The 15784-nt window shown below is 36.6% G+C and overlaps 1 protein-coding gene across 14 annotated transcripts in view; it reads left to right on the top strand.

The window, feature by feature from the left end:
• Positions 1–15784, top strand: part of LOC106869485 (uncharacterized) — a 398751-nt gene that overhangs the window by 147074 nt on the left and 235893 nt on the right. For 13 of the 14 annotated variants that reach the window (XM_089365456.1, XM_089365452.1, XM_089365449.1 and 10 more), the window contains one exon: positions 5558–5647. In XM_089365456.1, the coding sequence (XP_089221582.1) occupies positions 5558–5647 (90 nt within the window). The remainder of the gene's footprint in view (positions 1–5557; positions 5648–15784) is intronic. The other variant, XM_089365453.1, reaches the window with a different exon arrangement.

Here is a 15784-nt window from a genome sequence, read left to right as displayed (position 1 = left end):
ATTTACCTAAAGTGCCCCACAGTAGGACTGAACTCAGATCCATGTGGTTAGGAAGCAAGCTTCTTACTACATAACCATGCCTTCAAGAATAATAAATTTATTTTTTTACACTCATGCATTCCCTTGTGGTATTCTTTCAGTTCATCTAGAAATGAGTCCTCATCTGCCCAGAGGAGTGTTTGTCCTCCACAATATTACTGTTAAGACTCTCTATGTTGTACTCAGGTAGATGATTTGTTTGTAGTCTTGGGGTTTTGTTTCTTTATGCTTTTAGTTTTGAACATTTTAATGTCTGTTAAACGTTTTAACCAGAAGTTTATAACTTTTATAGTTTCCTGGAGCTTTCCCACTCATTTCTTTGTAGTTTCTGAACTATAGGTGCAGGAGTGGCTGTGTGGTAAGTAGCTTACTTACCAACCACATGGTTCCGGGTTCAGTCCCACTGCGTGGCACCTTGGGCAAGTGTCTTCTACTATAGCTTCGGGCCGACCAAAGCCTTGTGAGTGGATTTGGTAAACGGAAACTGAAAGAAGCCTGTCGTATATATGTATATATATGTATATATATATATATATATATAGATATATATATATATATATATATATATATATGTTTGTGCCCCTAGCATCACTTGACAACTGATGCTGGTGTGTTTATGTCCCTGTAACTTAGCGGTTCAGCAAAAGAGACCGATAGAATAAGTACTAGGCTTACAAAGAATAAGTCCTGGGGTCAATTTGCTCGACTAAAGGTGGTGCTCCAGCATGGTCACAGTCAAATGACTGAAACAAGTAAAAGAGTAAAAGAGTATTTCTTGTTATCGTTTGCCACAAGTGTTCAGGCATTACACTTGTTGTTTTGAACATTTTCAGATGCTGTACCTGCTTATCTTTATTATTCACGGATTGAGAAATACATGGAGTTTCCTTTCACCAAAGCTAATTAGGGTACTTGTTAAGGGTGGGAAAATAAAACAAGCATAAAAATGTACAGTTAACAGATGCTGTGTGAACATTTCCTAACAATATTCACAGAGCTTCGTATTACTGTTGTCTGGAATGCGCCACCTTTATCTATCTTTATAGATAATCTGGCTATGTATTTATTGAAGTGGTTGTGTATCACTTTGCTTGTATCTATTAGAAATGGGATGATGGAAATGAACCAAGAGAACTCCTATGTGACTGCTGAACTTGCTAGAGATACCAACCAAATTTCCTTTGAATTTCACCTTGCTGTTTCAAAATAAAGGAAGGACACATTGAAACTGGATAAAGAAATCTTAGATACACTAGAGATTTTGTTGCTTTGACCAACAAGGTCAATTACTGTGTAGAAGTTTCCTTGTTGGTTCGTATTCAGTAAACCATCATTTCCAGGAGAGGGTAAGTGGTAGAAAAAGGATAGTTGTGATGGGAATATCTTTAATCCTAGATCTGCTTGACCAGAGCTGACCCGAGTTTAAACAACAAAATTGACGTATTTCTTAATTGCTGTCAGTTATTAAAATTCAGTTGCTAAGTCTGTATAAATTCCTTAACTTTTCAGCTCAACTTTTGCTTATTATATCGGTCATTTGGTTATTCATAATAAAAAGAAACTAACTGCTGTTTCTTTAACCTTTCAGATTACTCTGTCAAATGTAATGTTTATTTATTCACGTTGTTTTTGAATCGAACATGCATCATTACATAGCTTCGAGATTTCAGTGTGATTGTTTATTTTTATTATGACATTGTAGGGAAGATGTGAGAGACAGGATCTGGTCATTTTTGACGTGAAACAGGCAGAATATTTGGGACAGATATAAGGCTGGTTTAAATGCTAAAATGTTAAGCTCTTGTTACTCTCATGTTATTTTGTTAAAAGAACACCCATGCTGGTGCCACATAAAAATCACCTGTACTAGTACCATGTAAAAAGCACCTATGCTGGCACCACATAGAAAGTACCCCCTTCTGGTCCCACTTAAAAAGCACCTGATACACTCTGTAAAAGGGTTGGCATTAGGAAGTGCATCCAGCCATAGAAAGCATGCCAAAACAGACAATTGGAGTCTGGTGCAGCTCTATGGCTTGCCTGCTCCTGTCAAACTGTCCAACCCATGCCAGCATGGAAAATGAATATTGGATGACGATGGAGATGAAATCGCCTCCCTACGGGCTTTGGTTAATATTCCTCTTGTTTTTTTTTTCTCCTTTGAGTACACCACATCCTGCTCAAACACACATTTTAGTTCTTTCATGTGTATTGTCCTTCTATTTCAGCCTTCAATTTATTTTCTTATTCACTTGTAAATCTTGTTTGAATTCTTTCACCTTTTGTATCTTCTTCACATAATTTAGAAGTCATTTTTAAAAAAATCAACAACAATACATTTATGTAATTTTGTATTGAAATATAAACATTTTCCTCTTCTCTTGTCCCAAGTTTTTTTTTACTGAATTATTTTTCTTTTCCTGTTTCTTTTTTTCTGTTCTAGAAATATAATAACTTTGCTACTCTTAAGTCAGTGTTCCATTTACTAATGTTTTGCTGTAATCTAAACCAACAGATAGAATCAAAATGCATTTATTCTTTTAAAAAATAACACACATATTCTACTATTTTAGATCTTAGATAAAAAATCTGTCTCAACTGGAAGCACAAATGTGGGCAGCTGTTTCGAACTTTCATTTTTCAGTAAATGCCAATAAATTTGTGTGCGTGTGTTAAAGATTTTGCAAAAGATTTTTGATAGTTGTAATATTTGAAGAAAAATTTTCTTAAAATTATTAATTATATATATAAAAAAATCTAACAAATTCTTGTGTGTGTGTGTGTGTGTGTGTGTGTGTGTGTGTGTGTGTGCATGCAGTGAATAAATTGTTGTCTAAATTATGCAAAAATGAAAATATCACAGACATCTTATTTTAACAGATATATTTGCCAAAATTACATAAAAATATGTTGAAACTCTAAAAAGTAAATCAACCATGGCCTTCAGTTGACTTCAGAATCTCTTGCAACTCTTCTGGATGGTCTCCTTGTTTAAGTTGATGAATGCTGCCATAATCCTTGCCTTCAGTTTGTCTTTGGTGTTACAAGCAGTTTTGTTGGTCTCTTGCTCAACTGTGCCCCACACATAATAATGAAGGGGGTTGCAGTCTGGGGAGTTAGGTGGCCAGATGTTAGGGGTGATGTGGTTGCAGAAATTGTCTGACAGCCATGACTGGGTTCCCCTGCTTATATGGCATGGTGCAGAGTCCTGTTGCCTGACATAGGGTCTTCCAGCAGCCACCTTCTTGACCCAGGGCAGCACTACCTCCTCCAGGCACTTTATGTAAGCCTCTGTGTTGAATCTGAGGTTGTGTGGGAAGAGGAATGGAAGCTTAACGTCACCATCACAAGTGATCACTCCAAATACCATGATGTTGACTGGATGTTTGATTTCTATCACTCTTGGTACATGTTTTGGAGATAGGGCAAGCCAACGGTTTTTCTGTGTGAGAAAAACCAAAGCATGTTCAGTTGGCAGGGATACTTGAGTTTGCTCAAAAGCTTCATAGCATGGTTTTTCCTCTTGTCCTTGATGGCTTGGGATAAAAATTGGCCCTTTCTCATCTTGTATGAGGAATACCAAATGTCTTCATGCATTACCTGCCTGATAGGAAACTCAAACACTTCCATGTCCCTGGCGATGGACCTGATTGATTTGGAGGGATCATTGTTAATCATGGCCTGGACCTCACCAACAAATTCAGGAGTTCTTTTCTTATCGGAACGATCAGTTTTCCAAGCTGCTGTACCTTCGTAATGACCATTAGAGTCATTCAACTCTTTCTGAATCCTCTGCACTCTCCTCAGATTGACACCCAAACACTCTGAAATGTTTGTATTGCTAAGCAGTACAGCATGTTGTTTCCAAATTTCTGGGAGAGTAAATTGAATCATGATGCTGTTTGTCTCACAGACAGTACCCAACTAACTCTTCTATACTGTGTAGTCGACAAAATCAAAAACAGACAATGCACATGTGTGAAATTAGAAATATAAAATGGCAACAATTTACCCATTGCACCGTGCATATATATATATATATATATATATATATATACACACACACACACACACACATACAATGTGACAAATCTAGCTGGACAAAACTGGTTTTTGTGTGTGTGTGTAATGTTTTGGTAAAAAGTGCATCATATATGCTGCCATGTCATCTCCATGGTACCCCAACAATTAAATCAACCTTAGTCCATCTCCAACTTTCCACATGGATATCATTTTTTTTCCCCTATCACCCCACTCCAGACCAGATTTAAGGCAGACTTCGTATTTCAACTAGATTTGTGAGAGGATCTTTTTCCAGACATGGTTATCCATGTAGTAGATGCTTCGGAATTCTTTCATCTTACTCAGGAAACTACATGCCCTGCCCACCCCAGTCTGTTTATGTTGCAGGAGAGCATCTTTGATTACAGCATTTACTAATTCCATAACCTTAGCATCACCCAGTTTCTCTCTTTCTCTCTCTCTCTATCTCTCTCACACTATCTCTCTATCTCTCTCTCTCTCTCTCTCTCTCTCTCTCTCTCTCTCTCTTTTTCTCTCTCTCTCTCTCTCTCTCTTTTTCTCTCTCTCTCTCTCTCTCTCTCTCTCTCTTTCTCTCTCTCTCTCTCCAAGGTATATGTAAAGTTTGTTGGAGGTACTTTTACTGAGAAAGCTCCTTCAAAAAAAAAACAAAAAAACTAAGTAATGAGACACCTATGTACTCCACAGGGTACAACATAATTTGTCTTAGTGAGATATTTTTCACTAGAAGTTCTCAACAAATATTCAAAGCGCACACACACACGCATATGCTTGTCTCTGTGTGCGTATGTATATGTGTGTGCTTATATACACATTGACTACAATGAGAAAATGGGCAAAAACTAGTATGCGCTTCCAAAAACTAGCAACAGCCATCGACAACCAGGAACACAATGCATGTGTGCATGTGTGCCCCACATGTGCATGAACACGTGGATCCTGAATCAGTTTGCATGCACACGTGCTTACTCTTGGATAACGGCACCAAGAGTCATTATTGGATAGTTGGCCATATGATGAACACACACATTCACAAGCATACAGAATGTGTGTGTATGTGTGTATGCATGTATATGTTTTCACACATGTATATGTATTTTATGTGTATGTACATTTGTGTGCATATATATTTGCACATATTTACATATATATAAAATGTGTGTGATTTTGTGTGTATATGTACATCCCCCCACATTCATTAGATATATGCACACGTGTATGTATGCATAAAATAATGCATAATTGTTAGTGTTTGTGTGTGTGTATGTACATATATATATATATATATATATATATATATATATATATATATATATATATATATATCTATCAGAGAATATATAGAATTCTGCCTATCCAATATATATATAATATAAACATACAACATAAACCTCCTCTCCCTATACACTTGCGTATATAAATATTATAAATAATATGAACCCATATTAATAATTTCCTTTTTCTGTTTATTTTTTAGGGTAGCAGTGTAGATAAGCGGCATGCTGTGGTAACTTTCGATCACTATCTCAACAAATTTAAGATAAAGGATTTAAGTACCATTCATGGGGTAAGGCGATAAGCATTTTGTTTAATGTTTATTTACTTCATCTATCTATATTTGCTTTTGTAATTTGCAAATTTCAGACAATTTTTTTCCTGTATATGTATGAAACATCAAAGATCTATTTTTATTTGTATTTTATTAAGTTTGCATGTATCATGTTCCATTTTGACGTCAGTTTCAGATTTCTAGACGCGAGCAATTTCTATCTTCTCAGGTGATATCGTAATCTGTCTGATATCGGGGACCAACTAGTTGTGTAGCATTTTGAATGGTTTACCAGATAGTTTAGTAAGATTTCATGTGTGTGCATGTGTGTGTGTGTTGAAAGGATGAAAAGGAAATGGTTGAGCCTATTACAGCATGTTTGCAGACCCTTATAAAAATTGAGGTGTTGAGAACGGAAGATGAGATTAGCTTCCTGTGGTGAATGGTGGTGGTGGTGGTGGTGGTGGTGGTAGTAGTAGTGATTTCAATAAGGATGTTTTTGGAGTAATATGTGCATGGCTTTAAAACACGGTGTGGTTTCCTTGGTGCTGGTGTCAGTTATGGGAATGCAGAGGTTTTATCCAAAGGTATAATGATCATGTTTGGAACATTAGAATAAAATGGATAAATTTAGCAGTGGTTCATTCAAGGAAGTTAGTCATCATCATCATCATCATTTAGCATCCGCTTTCCATGTTGGGATGGGTTACATGGTTCATCTAGAACTGGTAAGTCAGAGAGCTGTTCCAGGTTCCAGTTTGATTTGGCTTGGTTCCTATGGCTGGATGCTCTTCCTAGTGCCAGCCACTTTACAGAGTGTAGTGGGTGCCTTTTACATGTCCCCAGCACTGACCACAATTGCAATCTCACTTGGCTTGACAAATCTTTCTAAGTGCAGCAAATCGTCAAAGGTCTCGATTTATTTATTAATTTATACACACACACACACACATGCATATAGGATAAATTATGATAAACTCAGGCTTATATTATTTATTCCCTATGTGCATTTCATGATTGTGGCTGTTTTAGAACTCTGCATTCTTTAAGAGTGTCAGGAAGTGTGAGTGAACAGGGTTTCTGGTAGAAATAATGCAGATAATAATCTTACAGTTGTACAAGGTCAGAAACTTGTAATAGTGGCAGTACAGTCAGCTAAATTTTCCCCAGTGCATGACTGGTACTTATTTTATTAACCCAGAAATGGATAGCAGTTGTCCCTGGATCTGTTGATCTGAGAACATATTAATATTGTTTGTATGGGTCACACAAAGATTATTGAGACAGATTTTCTGTGACAAGATAACAAGTAATTGCATGAAACCACAGCTTTTACATTGGTGTCCCTCACTTAGAAGGATACCGTGACAACAGTTAGGAGTTCCTCACTCCTGATGGTTTTAAGTAGATGACCATTGACTCTCTTGAGTTCATTTTCCCTTTGATGGGTCTTGTCCAAAAACCACCCTATTCACCAAACAGGTTTAGTGTTTTTGCTGATTTAGTTATTGATGACCCAACCATGCAACAGGTTGTATTGGGTTACATGTTATCAGTAACACTCAAGAATATCCTGGCTCAGTGATACAGTTACACTTTGGAGCACGTCTAAATCATATGGGACAGTGATATTGTTATGCATGCCAGTTATCTAAGATCACTTTTCTAAAAGTGTGTGGAAAGCAACAAAAGAAAAAACAAAAAAGCCAAAGAAACATGCTTCTACTTGATTGGCAGAGATTCATTTAGCCATTGTTCTACAGCCACTAACCCTCATGCATGATATTTCTCTCCCTATTACAAGTAGGTGAGAATCTGGATTAACCTACTACTACTATTTGTGTCTCAACTCCCAAAGCTTACATATGTGTGTGTGTCTCTTTCTCTCTCTCTCTCTTATATATATATGTATATATGCTTTTGTCTCTTGTCTTAACACCATGTCTTAACGTCATGTGACAGTTGTAAATGAGTATCACTGTCATACAAGCAGTGTCACTCATTGTCAATATTCTGCAAGGACTGGCCTGTCTTTGAGGAAATGTTGGCGACAGATAGGGAATCCACATAGAAAATTTGCTTCAAATAAACTTCCTTCTGATCAATTCAAGCATGGAAAAGTGGATGTTAAATGATGATATTTGATTGTCATGAAATATAGAATTATCTTTGTAAGTTTTGTATTCAATGCTTTAGTGATATTATTTACTTTTTGTTGCTGTTCAGAAAGTGTTTGACATCAAAGTTATGGAATTGGTAACACAGAACCACTGAATTTAATTTCTCAGTTTATGGTCCCACCAATTTCAGCTTGCAATGAAAACTTGTCAAGCCAAATTAAATTATACTTGTGGTTATTGTTTATGTCTTGTAAATGGCACCTGTGAAATCATGGCCATTGCTGGTGTCGTGTAAATGGCACCTGTGCTGGTGGCACATAAAAGCACCCATTACACTCTTGGGGTGGTTAGCATTAGGAAGGGCATCCAGCCATAGAAACCATGACAAATCAAACTGGTGCAGCTCTCCGGCTTACTAGTTCCAGTCAAACTGTCCATCCCTTGCCAGCATAGAAAGCAGACGGTAAATGATGATGATGATTATGATGATTTAGAGCACTCAACACACCCAACAAATGTGATATTATCAGGCTAATTTTTAACATTCTAATCTGTTTATGCTTGTGGCATTATTAAAGATATTATTTATTAAAATACTTCAAAAGAATTATGCATAAAATGAAATTTTTTAAATTTATAAGGGGCCATTTAAAAAATTCTTTGTCAAAAGTTACAAAAGAAAAGGTTATATAAAAAAATAAACTATAAGAAAACTTCAAAAGAAAACCAGGAATATTTTGGTTTTAACTTGAAACTTTTAAAATGGTAAACAAAAACTGAATACATAAAGTAACTTAATGTCCATTTTAAAAGAGATAAATTCATCTAGATACATAAACCTTCATTTTTGAGATCAAAGCATTGTCTGACTATAAAACTGAAATAAAAACAAAATGTCAAAAATTACATTAAATGAAATAAAAATCAAATTGTGACATACTGGAAAGTTTATGCTTACAGAAATTAAAGATTTATGTAAGGATTAAAAAAAAAAAAAATCCCAAATTTACTAACATCTTGTTCTTATTAAAAAAAATTGCTTCAAGCAGATTCTTCTTCATAGAAGCCTTTAAAATCACATTTGATTATTGTCAGTGTAGTAAGCTGTCAAATTAGTCTGTGAAATTGGAAATTTTAATGCATTATATTATAATTCACATTTACTTTAGAGTTGGCACCCCCACCCCCAACAACCATTCCATCAACCATTTCTCTTCTACCTCCATCTCTAACCAGCTGCTACTCTTGCCTCACATACTGATAAAAGTGCCCATTCTCCTTTCTCCTGATCCACCATCTGTATCCTCTTTTAAGCTCACCTTCCTGTACTTTCAGAGTTTACTTTAGTATTCCATCATTACCATCTTTAACTCTTTCCCAGCTACTCCAACCTTCTATATAATATAGAGTAACCATGTATCTCCTCTACAGAAAGACATCTTTGTCTCACTGTCATACTTTAGCCTTTTGATACTTGGCATAACCTCCATCCCCACCCACCAGTACTCCTCCTGTACTTTGTAGTGGGAGCTTTTCCCTCTTCCTTTCTCCCTCACTCGGCAACCTTACTAATGCTGGTGGTACAAAAAAAAAAAAATCATCCTGTACAGTACATTGTGTAAAGTGGTTGGTATTAAGAAGGGCGTCCACCTGTAGAAAGCATGCTAAAGCTGACACCGGAAGCCAGTATACCCCTGTGGCTTTCTAGATCCTGTCAAACTATCCAACCCCTGCCAACCTGGCAAATAGACATTGAATGACTATAATGGTACATTTTTATCAACTCTGACCCTACAGCCCTGTTTGGCATGTTGCATTTTAATACTAATGAGCTGATTAAGGGGCATTTAAAATTTTTAAAGTTTCTGTACTTCTCAGTGGATGCTGCTTGATATTGTTTTCATATTTTGGTGGTGCTTATTTTAGGCCTAATTGACAATTTCACCTTAAATTAAGAACCAAAAAGAAAGCGTCCTAATATTCTCAAATGGTGTTATTTTTTGGTTTTTAGCCCTTTAATAGCAAAATAGACAGGTGCAGGAGTGGCTGTGTGGTAAGTAGCTTGCTTACCAACTACATGGTTCTGGGTTTAGTCCCATTGCGTGGCACCTTGGGCAAGTGTCTTCTACTATAGCCTCAGGCCAACCAAAACCTTGTGAGTGGATTTGGTAGACGGAAACTGAAAGAAGCCCATTGTGTGTCTGTGTTTGACTCCCCACCATCACTTGATGGTGTGTTTACGTTGATGTGTTGACGTCCTCATAACCTAGCAGTTTGACCAATAAGATAAGTACTAGGCTTACAAAGAATAAGTTCTGGGGTCGATTTAAGGTGGTGCTCCAGCATGGCTGCAGTCACATGACTGAAACAAGTAAAAGAAAGAAGAGTAGTATACTTGATGTGATAAACCAAGAAATTTTAATAAATTAAGATTGAATAGTGAGAACAGTAATTTGTAAAGAACTAATTTGGATTAAAAAAAACAAAAAAAAAAAGCGAAGGGAAATAGCCTTAAAGATTTTAATTGAAATACATGTAGAATGCAACATAGAGTGAATCTGGCCATTAGTATTATGGTGACAACTTCAGATGTTTCAGTATTATTTAACCTCTTCAGCTAAAGTATCCTAACCATTACTGCCAGAACAATGGGAGTAGTATATAGGATTTTTGTAAATGGACTTTGAATTGCAATATAAATTAAAAGATGCCTGTTGTATAAAACCTGTGAAGTAGATCCTAGGATGCTTCATTTTGTAATTGCTTTCTTTTAACCATCATTGCTAAGGACATGGTGATGCTCATAAAGCTCATAAGGAACAGCTGGTGTGACTGTGATAATGAGCTTGCTTACCAACCACATGGTTCCAGGTTCAGTCCCACTGCATGGCACCTTGGGCAAGTGTCTTCTACTATAGCCTTGGGCTGATCAAAGCCTTGTGAGTAGATTTGGTAGATGGAAACTGAAAGAAGCCCATCGTATATATGTGTGTTGGTGTGTTTATGTCTCTATAATTTAGCAGTTTGACAAAAGAGATGTATAGAATATGTACCAAACTTACAAAAACAAGTCCTTTGCTCAATTCATTGGACTAAAATTCTTCAAGGTGATGCCCCAGCATGGCCATGATCAAATGACTGAAACAAGTAAAAGATAAGGGGTAATGGCTCTTTAAATCCAAGAAAGTTTAGGCAACTGATATTAAATGTCAATCTTTTTTACAATCCAGAATTGGTAAAAGGAGATTTGTGTTTCCCCTCCACCTCACAAGGAACCCTTGGATTTTATAAATTTCAGCTCGACAATTTTGTCTCTCCCTTCAGCAAATATATCGTCATCAACTTCTGCTAATTATCGTTATGTGCTCCGCTTAATCCTGACATTCTGTTTCTTAGTAAGGTTAACACTTTCAATATTTGTTTTGCTTGGCAGTTTCATTTTTGTTTCCTCCATTTTTACTCCAAACTAAATTTGTTTTCTATTTACCTTAACTCTTCCTCTCTATTCAAAATAGCAGAAGCATGTTTTCTTTTTACAGTTTAATCAGGGAGTGAGCTGTATCCATGACATTGATAAGACTTCTAAGAAGGGGTGTGCGGCATTTTGGCAAAGCTGTTTTGGCGCCGTTTATTTTGGCGTCACTGATTCCATGCTACTTATTTCAACATCAGATGTTTTAATGTTTCTCTTGTTCTCTTCCTCTCCCCTCCTGTCCCATCACTTCCTTTCTCTCTTTCTCTCTTACTCACATTTAGATACAGTCATGTGTGTGTGTGTGTGTGTGTGTGTAACAGCAGTAGCACCCAAAGAATGAGTTGTCTTCCTTTGAATCATACAATTGTATGTCTTGCACCTCTGCCTTGTTAAAAACAAAAAGAAAAAAAAAAACCTATTTAAACTGACTGTACTAATTGCCACCCTTCCAACAAAGATAATGAGACTAATGATTAACAGTTTTTTTCTCCAGTAACACTATCTTTGTATCTTTGACAATTATTTTCACAGGTCAGTGCTATTCTTGCAATTACTCATAAATTGTCTCCAGTCTTAAAAGAACCATAATATGAAGAGACTGGCAAACTAGCTGAATTGCTGGAGCATCAGAGAAAAACGCTGTGGTATTTATTGTGGCTCTTGCATTCTGGGTTCAAATTCTGTTAAGGGTTAACTTCACGTTACATCCCTCTGGCATTAATAAAATATGGTACCATTCAAGTACTACATATGATGGCATCAACTGACCACCATCCCTCAAAATGGCTGGCATTGTATCTAAATTAGACAGCAATCCAGGTAATAATATCATCCATAGAAGAAGAGATACCATAATGAAAGTATCATGCTCTGATAACAATGTCTGGCAACAGAGATAACTCCCTATCTACAAAAATCCATAGCACATCTCACTGTAACACAGAAGCCATTATGAAAGGGCAGCAGAGTGGCAGAAATGGAGAAGATGCTAGAACTAAATATCTTACATTATTTGGTTATGCTACTTCTTCATATTGTGAGTTCTAATACGACTAGAGATGAATTTCACCGTCCTTTCACTGGCATTAATAAAATTAGGTGGTGAGCTGGCAGAAACATTAACACACCAGGCGAAATGCTTAGTGGTATTTTGTCTGTCTTTACATTCTGAGTTCAAATTCCGCCGAGGTTGACTTTGCCTTTTGTCCTTTCGGGGTTGATAGATTAAGTACCAGTTGCTTACTGGAGTCGATCTAATCGAGTGGCCCCCCTCCCCACAAATTTCAGGCCTTGTGCCTAGAGTAGAAAAGATTAATAAAATAACTACTAATGGTTTACCAGAATAGGTTCTCTTGAGTTTACCAGAATAGGTTCTCTTGCTTATAATGTGTAAACCTAGTTAGTGTCAGTGTATGGAATTGTTAACTATTGAATAAAAAAAAAATGTGTAATTAAACATCTACTTTTATTATTTTTGTTATTTCTGAAGAATATGGAATTTTACTGGTGTTTTTTTTTATTAATGGCAATTAATTTATAAATGAACACCAACAAAATTCAATTTCTTCTTTGCCTCCTTTTCCTTCACCTTCTCCTTCACCTTCTTCCTCTTCCTTCTCTCTTTCTTAACTGCATGCTTTTTTTAAATTTGGCATTCTGCCCACTGATAATGGTTATTCTCAGGTTTTTACTTCAAGTTTGAATCAGATAATTTACTGACGTGTCATGATACCAAAATGCATATATAAATTTCAAAGAACTACCAATCAGTTTTATGATTCATGAGTGAATCCCAGTTTAAAAGATGTCTCTTCTTTGGGCAAAATCACTACTGTGTACAATGCCACAATTGCCTTTGGAAAATTTCAATTTTTCCATGCACAAAGGAGGAAAAAAAAAAAAAAAAAAAAAAGGGATTTGTGAGGTTTGGTTCTGTTGTTAAGAAATGTTCTGAGAGCAGCACTTAACATCAAATGGCAGTACCATATAACAAACCAGGTATTTGATGGTAATCTTGTAAGAGTTACTTCCATCGTAAAGGAAAGAAGTATGAGATTCTGTGGATGCTGATTTCGTAACAAGGATAAAACAGTGGGTGAAATGCTGGTGTGGGAACCAACACACAGAATGCAACCTAAGGGGTCATCTTCTCAGGATATTTATTGGTTGAAGACTTTGGCCTACTGAAGTGTGACCTACTAAAAGCAATGCTGGAGAAGGAGACTAGTGAGTTGGTGGTGTTCATTTGTGAACGATGCAATTATGATTAAAAAATAGTTCAGCACCAAACAACTGCTGACTCTCATCATCATTTTAACATCCACTTCCCAAGTTTGCATAGGTCAGATGGTGTTTATTATTGAATCAGATTTTCTATGGCTAGATGCCTTAGCAGTTGCCAACCCTCACTTATTTCCAAGTAAGCTAGTACTTCTTCATGGCCAGATATGTTCTTACAAAATATTGGAAAGGAATGACATATTGCTTGTATGACACTCATTTACAATTATCACAACTATCATGTGATGTCAAGCAGAAGCACACACTTACAAACACACAAACACGTGTGTGTGTGTGTGTGTGTGTGTGTGTGTGTGTGTGATAGGCTTCCACACAGTTTTCATTTGCAAAATCCATTCATATGGCTTAGGTTTGGTTATAGTAAAAGTTACTTCAGGGTTATAGTAAAAGTCACTTCACCAAGGTGCCACACATTGAGACTGAACCTGAAACCATGCAGTTTCTTAATCACACACCTCTTAACCATATTGTCACAACTGCACCTGGTACAGAAACTTCAACTTGAAGTATTGAATGTACATAATGTACAGGTATTATATTCCATTATTGTTTATTGTTGTTGTTTATCTTCAGATCAGCTCTGATAGAAAAGCTAATGATTAAAGGCAATCCAACCATGGCTGTTCCAGAACCCAACATGTTGTGTTTGAGGGAATATGATCCAGCTCAGCCAAAGTCAGTAGTGGTGTCCCACAAGGTCCTGTGATGGGCCCACTCCTCTTCATTATCTACATCAATGACATAGTAGATGTCATCAAACATTCTACACTGAAAGTCTTTGCAGATGATTCCAAACTCCAGAAAGCCAAAAAGGTTTGGGAGACTATACATGCCTTTAGTTGGATCTGTTTGCTGTTGTACAATGAGTGTAAAAAAACAAAATGCTTCTAAATGAAAATAAGTTTGATTTGATCCACTTTGGAGAAGAGGATACTCTGAAATTACCATATGCTCTTCCCTCGGGTGACTCCTTAGTGTCATCCAACAACACCAGTGACCTTGGAGTAATTGTTGATAACAATTTAAGCTGGAGTTCCCATGTAAACAGCTCCTGGATTCTGAGAACTTTCCAGTCTAGAGATGTCCACACCATCATCCTTCTCTACTTTTGCCCGACCTCACCTTGAGTACTGTTGCCCACTGTCTCTTCCCATTATGAAAGTGGAAGCACTCCAGGGGTCAATAACAAGAAAGATAGACAGCATGAAGCATTGACTATTGGGATCGACTAAAAAAACTCAATCCCTACTCTTTCGAACGCCACCAGGAGCACTACATCATTTGTGTGATGTGGAAAATATTCCATCAATATTGCACAAATGATGTTGGCATCAATTTTAAAATCCATCCAAGACTTGGTCCCTGTGCTATCCGCCTACTACAAAAATTGAACTCAGGACAGATAACATTACAACACAACTACTTTACCTCAACCAGTCCAGCTCTCTTCAATATTATACCAAAATACGTCAAAACAGAAATGGATCCCATAAAATTCAAAAGTTTACTGGACAAATTTCTTCAAAAAATCCCGGACCAACCTCCTACACCTGGATATGTCTCCAACAATAATAACTCTTTTGCTAGAATGGGCCATGATATGATGCCCCATATATAACTAAGATTTCACCAGGTGGTGTTATTAAGTTAGACATGGCCACATGTCTCCAACAATAATAACTCTTTTACTAGAATGGGCCATGATATGATGCCCCATATATAACTAAGATTTCACCAGGTGGTGTTATTAAGTTAGACATGGCCACATGTCATTTCCTTAAGCTCAAATTGACCAATGCTGTGTGATTGAAATTTGGGAACAGAAACTGAAAACTCATTGTATGCATGCGTGCTTGACTGAGGACTAGCTTTTTATGTGCCACCGGCATGGGTGCCTGTCAGGCAAACTCAGGATGATATATAAGGAAAAACAAACTAAAAGAAAAACTTAAATGCAGAGCCCTAGCATGACCACAGTCTAATAATTGAAACCGCTTGCCATAAGCACCAGGTATCATAATTTTCTTTGCATGAAATAATGTTGTTCAAATGTAAAGAATCCTTAGAGATTGTCTCCAAGCTTTCAATTCTGACATCTTTCTTCTCAGAAGAATGGAGTTTTTGCATCAAGAATTATTGCTGCTTAACCTGAGTTACCAGAAATCTAATTTAGCAGACTTAAAATCAAAAACATTGCAAATGTGACGCTATCGTTTTTTTTTTTATTCAGGCAGAGTAGATTCAAATAGATATTATCCA

The sequence above is a fragment of the Octopus bimaculoides genome, chromosome Z (genome assembly GCF_046866305.1).
Source record: "Octopus bimaculoides isolate indiv1 chromosome Z, ASM4686630v1, whole genome shotgun sequence".
NCBI classification, from domain to species: Eukaryota; Metazoa; Mollusca; class Cephalopoda; order Octopoda; family Octopodidae; genus Octopus; species Octopus bimaculoides.
The sequence above is the reverse complement of the archived record's forward strand: the minus strand, read 5'-3'. Positions and strand labels throughout refer to the sequence as shown.